The 6,879-nt window shown below is 41.9% G+C and overlaps 1 protein-coding gene across 1 annotated transcript; it reads right to left on the bottom strand.

Moving 5' to 3' along the window:
* Positions 1–4,381: 4,381 nt before the first annotated feature.
* Positions 4,382–4,888, bottom strand: LOC137904083 (nanos homolog 2-like). The gene has a single exon (XM_068748248.1). It carries the CDS (start codon positions 4,886–4,888, stop codon positions 4,382–4,384), a length of 507 nt encoding a protein of 168 aa, XP_068604349.1.
* Positions 4,889–6,879: the final 1,991 nt, after the last annotated feature.

Below are 6,879 nucleotides of genomic sequence, written 5' to 3'. Positions count from 1 at the left end.
AGCAGGAAGCTCCTCAAAACCAAACTCAGCGATTTCATATTTGGGCCCGGTCACCACTTTCTTCCTTTTCCTCTCCGTTTTCTGAATCTCCGGTTCACCATCTGCCTGATCAGATTCCAATGTGGTTTCCTTCATCCCTTTTTCTGTTGATCTGTCTTTATCAGCACTGGATGTATTGATTGGCTTCTTTTTAATGGCAGATTTCCTTGGAATGGAAATAAAAGTAGGTGCATCATCCTCCAGAATCAGGAAATCATCCTCAGGGGGATCGGGCACCTTCACAGGTGACAGAGGCTTCCTGGAACTTTAAAAAGAAAAAAGAAAAAATACTTTATTTATTCTAATGTCCATGATGCAGAAATACATATTCTGGTCGTTTATGGCTTTTAATAAGGAGACTCTTCAGCAATTCAATGTTCAACTCTTATCTCAGCTCACCATGAAGGTTTGGGCTGTGATGCTTCTCTAAGCTTCTGTAGGAAAGTTGTCGTGCTCTTTTCCACATAAGAGGACGCCATTGTTGGCTGCCTCAGCGCACCTTCAGACTTTTTCTTAGGAGTGGTGATGACAGGCGCCGGTCTCACTGCTGTCATTGGTGGATCTCGTCTTAGAATGAACAAAAAGAAAAATACATAAATGCATCATGGATTGAGTAATTCAGTTCCAATATTGAACATCATCATAAGTGTTAAATACTGCACGAGCTGCATTATCTGTACAACCTTTAATTTTCAGTTATTTTGTCCAACTTATGTCGGTGGAAAGCTGTTCCATGTTATGAATTCAAATTGAGACTCAAGATATATCAAAGGCTGATAACAGTTTATGTTCTAGACGTCTATAACCCTCATATCCACAAATCATACATATGGAAAGCATATCATTATTTTACCACAGAATTAAACTTGGAAAATAATGCCTTTAGGATCAAATTAAACATGAAATGTAATATTATCAATCATAAGAGATTATTTGACTGTAATCAGCCATCACTTCGTACCTTGGTGCGTTTTTGTTGTCCTTCAAATCAGATGTGATATTTTTGGGCGCTTTTTCTTTGGCTGGGTGACTCTCTCTGCTGCAGAAAAAAATACATTTACAACACACACACTTTTAGAAAATCTATACCGTGAGCATCAAGTAATGAACACAGGAACCAAGCAAATAAAGCCTTGCCTTCAGAACCAAAAACAAGGAAACGTTGCAGCGATCAACTGATTGTATTGCATTACGATCCTTTACGAAGGAGAATTTGGGGGCTGGAAACATCCAGCTTTGTGGGTCACGGGAGTTGCTGGCGCCTATCCCAGCTCGCTACGGGCGAGTGCAGGAGGTGAGACTAACGGTTAAGATCAGAATTTAAATGGTCTTACCATGATCCCTCCACCTTTTTCTCGTGACTGGACATCTTATGTTTACTTAAAATAATATTTCTTGGAGGAAAGTCCAACTCGGAATCCTTACTTCTGGAAAGGAAAAAAAAGACGGCGGGTTAATGAATAAAAATATACTCGCTTCCAACGTTAATGCTGAACTTTTGATTCTCCTGCAAGATCAATCGTAACAAAATGATACAATTTATTACAAACGACTTATTTCACAGCTAAAATGAATGAATACGTACTGCTTCTGTCCATTGAACTGGAGTTTCTGAGTGTAAACACGCTCCATCTTCGCCTCGTCTTCTCCATCTCCACAAGCAAAGAGGGCTGGGGACTTAACACTGTGCTTTTCACTGTTCAGTGTTTCTGGACCTTTAAGAGTCATATTCGTTTCAATAGGGCTGGATGTCTTCAATGGTCCACGTGTACTGAATTGAAAGTCCAAATCTGCAACAAAGTTTAACAAGGAAACAAATTCTACAACACAAAAAAACTGCACAGGACTTTGACAAAATATTTTATGTGTTTGAATATTTATTTCCCAGAGTCTCTTACCAATGCCTGGTGAAAGACTGGGTGACTTTGTGGCAGGATGTAGGACATTTACTTTAGTATCCTAAAGAGTTAAACGGCATACATGTAACGATCTATCACATTTAAAGACATTAAATCTTGCACGGTTGAAGAAGGGTACAGTTGTTGTTACCTTCTGGCTTCGTGACATTTTTTGTCTTGGGTGTCCCTCCTGTTGCGGACCGGCAGGTGACTCACTGTTACTATGGGAGGATGACTCTGAAAACACTAATTAAATATACAGTAGGTTATCGTAAAATAAATGCAAGTCAAACGTTCAGAAATAATAAACTGAACTCACTCAAGTCATCAAACATCTTATCAATATCTCCCAATGACAGTGCTGGTTCAACTCCATGCCCCCGAGTTGATGGACTGAAAGCACAAATGACCAATATGATAACTGAAAGAACAGCAATACTATTCTTCATTAAAATTCCCATAAAGTAAATTATGTAGTAGAAAAATAATATGCAGTATTATTATTATTCACACATATACGTATAAATATGTTTTTTTGTTTTACGAACTGTGTATTCCACAACGAAACCGGCTTAAACAGACGTACCACTCCTTTTTTCCTAAGTTAGCGTAGCAGAGTTTCCTCTTGGGTCTCCTCTGTGAAAAGACACAATTGAAGTTACGTCAGAGCATTTGCAACACAGTGAAGCTTAGCATCATTTACTGACGGTAGCATTGGGGCTAACAAACATATTGGCTATGCTACAATGCAATTCTTCGTCGTCGTTACTTATTACGTTCTCCGTATTAAGACCAAAGAATACAAACAGGCATTTCACTCACCAACGTAGGGTACTCTGCTTCCATTTGGGTTCCGTAGCTCCTTCTTCCGGACGAACGCGCTACCAGCCTGTTTACGGCATCAACATTCAAGCTAACATTTAATATACGCTAACGCTAATCCTTTTGTTTTCCACTGCTCTTATTCGAGTCACACGAGGAATGCTTTTTTTTCTCCCAATCAACTTTCTAAACGTGATACTAACGTTATAAGATAGTATTGCTTGAAAGCGGGTGAAATACCTATTTCAGCAAGTTCGATAGTACGGCGGAGGGGACGTTAGGAAAACAGTGGCGCTCTAAAGATTTGTAAACGTCCCGCGCGCCTTGGTTCATTCAGGGAAATACGCCCCGAGTTTATTTTCTCAGGCAGCGCTTTTTCTACTTTGCCAGATGCGAACCCGCGATATTCGTCTATAATTTTTAACACAGACTTGATTATATATACATTTTAATGCATATGTGCAACCTTCAGATTTTTAAACCTGCATTTGCTGGGGATTTGTTGCCTTTAAGAACAAATTTGGGACACAAAAACATCAAATCTACTTTCTTCTTCTACTGCTCCTTTTTCGTCTTCTTCTCCTTTCAAGTTCATCGGAGGACTTCCGTTGGTTTTTGGTCTTGCCGTGCCCCCTACAGGTTAGTTGTTGCAACTGAGGTTGCAGAAATATAAACATAGGCCCTCGTGAAAATATAAATCAATAAAACAATCATTTTTGATTAGCTCAGTTTCTAATGGGCTGCAAGATTAGCCTGCATATAAAAATATCTACAAAGTTCTCATTCTCATTCTCAAACCATGGAGCTGTTCTGGTATTTTTTCTTGCCCATTACAGGAATATCATAAAACTGGAATGTTAAAATATACTGGGGTAGCTCCTTCATTAGAGCGGATCCAAAGATGCTGAGAGTTGTCTGTTTTACGTTATTAAAGATTTTGAACGTTTCTTTGCCTCCGCATTTTGAGGTCCTCTTGCTTGCCAAAATAAATGATGTTTCATAATAAGGCATCAATATTCACTGTGGATTTTGTAACTTTATTTAAAACTAACAAGTACTTTACAAATACTGCACAATCTATACAAGAAATATAAGCAGTATTAAACTGGTTTTAACAATCATTATTTTTTTTTTAGCATTAATAATAGTATTATTACTGATTGTTTAAATCTTACATTTAAGAATGCAGTTTTCTGTTTCATTTGTTTTTGCCAAATGTCAACAAAACTTTAAATTTAAGCTCAAGTAACTCCGATTTCCTGCATGCTTTCAACCATAAAGGAAAGTTAGAACAAAAACAATTCCCATATATACTTATTTCTTTCATGTTCTCTTCTTCTGGGAGCATAAGTGGAAACAACAACTAAAGGCCCCACGTATAAATTCACAACATCATATTGACAACTTTCAAAAACAATTTGAGCTTTTAAATGTAGCTGCAGAACAGACTGGCTGTATATGAATAAGAGTAACACAGCCTATTAATAACGCAAGAACAATATCAAACGTGCAACTTTTGCATTTCAAACGCCGCGTAGAAAACATCTAACACTTTATGGAAACATGAACAAAACATTTAGGTAATTGTCAACAGTTAGTTCAGAGTCTCTTTTCCAGCTGCCCTACCGGGACCCTGACAGCTTCCTCTCGACCTCCTGCCGCTGCCGCTGCAGCTGCGGGCAGTACCGGCGCGTGTGCGCGCGGTCCCCGGTGGCTCCGCAGACCGGACACGTGTAGTTCCACAGGATGGGGCAGATGACCCTCCCGTCGTCCGCCTTCAGCTTGTGGGACCGGTACACCCTCGCAGTCTCCCCGTTCTGCTTACAGAAGCGGCAGAGATCAGAGGAAGTCCCGCTCAGGCTGCTGCTGCTGATGCTGCTGCTGCTGGTGTCTGACATGCTGCTGGTTGTCTCTGCGGGGGACATCTTGCTGTCCTCTTGGTTAGACGCGCTTTGGATGTGGATCCACGGTTCTGGCGCGTCCTCCTCGGCCCCTTCGGTGTCCCCCTGGTCCCGGTGACGCCTGTCGCGCAGCGTCCCCTGCAGCGCTTTGCCGAGGTTCATGTAGTCGTGCCATATGTCGAAGCAGCCGGAGCTCGGCGTTCCGACTGCTTTTGGAATTGTTGTCATTTTTGCGGAGAAAAGTTTGGCACAGATCTTTGAGCGCGTCGGAGGAGCTTATATTTGTAGATGCCTGAGGTGTATTTAAGGGGCTTTTCAACCTCCTGGCTGGACGCAGGTGTTTGCCAGATGTCGGTAAGAAGAAAAAAAAAGACATCAGTTTCGAATGTTTTCTTTCATCTCGATATTGTAATTGGGACCGGGTGCCTGTCGTGTGGCGCCTTAATGACCCAGAAGATCAGAACCGCACTGGAGCAGGCTGTGGGTTCGCTGATCGATTAGTGATCTTATCAAGGGGAAGGTTTAACACAAGTGTGAAGGGGAAACGGGAGGTCGACCAGCAGCTGCCCAGACAGGCTGCACTTGATCTTTTGAAATGTTGAGGGGACCGACGGGATTCATACGCACGCACACACAAACACACACACACACACACACACACACACATACAGTTTGTTTGACACAGATTGTCAATGCGTAACTGCTTATCTATCTGATTATTTAGAATATATTGATCTCAAAGGTCGGATGTGATATTTGCTATTGTTACCGTTAATGCATCCTCATATGCCAGGGTAGTGTCTCCCAAGCCCGGATAAATGCAGAGGGTTGCGGCAGGAACGGCATCCGACGTAAAACGTTGCCAGAATTAAGCATGCTGCATTCGACTATAGTTGATTTACTCTTGGCGACCCCTGGACGGGACAAGCCGAAAGAGAAAGAAGAAGAAGAAGAAGTTATTGTTACTGTTGGAATATTTTTCTAAAGTAACAATGCACTTCGAGCAACGGAATTCTGAACGGTGCATCTGCCGGTCATGGCGTATGGGCTGCGTTTGGGTGAGTGTGTGTCCGTATAGGTTGCCTCTGTCCAGGTGCGTCTGTCTGATGAGCGCTGGCGCCAGAGAGTCCAGTCCACTTAAAAAAAGAAAGAAAGAAAGACAGAAAAGGGCCGCCTATCGCTGGTACATTGATCGCAACACAACTCACACCTGTACCTGCCAGTGCCTCGACTCGAGGGGGGCTTTCCTTGAAGTTGTCTTCGGCATGCATTTTGTTTTCCATTGAATGAATCCTCTGTTCGTGACTCATTTCATTCTGTGTTTTCAATAAAGCTTGGGATTTGTTGAAATATGACATTTTTTATCTTTATCTCGGGTATGTGGACAGCGTCACACATTACATACAGTGGCGCGCAGTTATTTTGTTACTTATGACGTCATGGTGTGTGGGCGGGGCAAGTGGAGTCGCGGCTTACTGTCACGCATGCGCAGTACTATACCGGCGACGGTCGTACAAACGGTGGCCTAGCGAATAAGGGATTAAGAGCCCGTTTCTACAGGTCAGATATTAGTATTTATATGTATATTTGTCTGTGTACATATCATGGTCGTATACGCGGAGATAGATACAACACTTGACGTCAGCAACATTTAGAAAATACTGTGTTGTCGTTAAGCTTGTACGTCAGAGCTAACGTTAGCCACGCATAGCTAACTAGCTTCCCAACGACGGCTATGACTTTAGCTATGTAGCTTAGGAAAGTGTCGCCGTCCTGCTAACCAGTGCTTTATTGATTCGATATTGCCTTACGCCTCGATGGGTTACGAATCCGTTAGATAAAACAACACCCAAAATCATCTAATATAGATTCGCGTTGCTTCTTATTAATCAAGGAGTCTGAACCTACGATGCTAACCTTGTAGCTAGTATCCTTAGATGTCACTATTTGTTGAACTGTGACTTCACAGAGGATGTTTGCCCGTTTCATGTATAAACTACAGACCGGGTTTCGTGCATTCGCAGCTAAAGTTTGTCACTGATCGTCTTGGTATTGCTTACATTAGTCACATGCAGATAACTGATGTCGGTGCCCTACTTACTATGAACTAACATGAACTTTGGCTGGAGACACACGCACATGAGATCCTGTCAAAATATAAATTAAAAAGTTTTTTTTAATCCCCCCCCCCTCCCTTCTATATCTTCTCAGGCTACACA

This window comes from Brachionichthys hirsutus, chromosome 14 (assembly GCF_040956055.1).
Source record: "Brachionichthys hirsutus isolate HB-005 chromosome 14, CSIRO-AGI_Bhir_v1, whole genome shotgun sequence".
Taxonomy (NCBI): domain Eukaryota; kingdom Metazoa; phylum Chordata; class Actinopteri; order Lophiiformes; family Brachionichthyidae; genus Brachionichthys; species Brachionichthys hirsutus.
The sequence above is the reverse complement of the archived record's forward strand: the minus strand, read 5'-3'. Positions and strand labels throughout refer to the sequence as shown.

Excerpts from the sequence above, each read along its gene's own strand:
- LOC137904083 (XM_068748248.1), bottom strand. The coding sequence starts at position 4,888 with ATGACAACAATTCCAAAAGCAGTCGGAACGCCGAGCTCCGGCTGCTTC.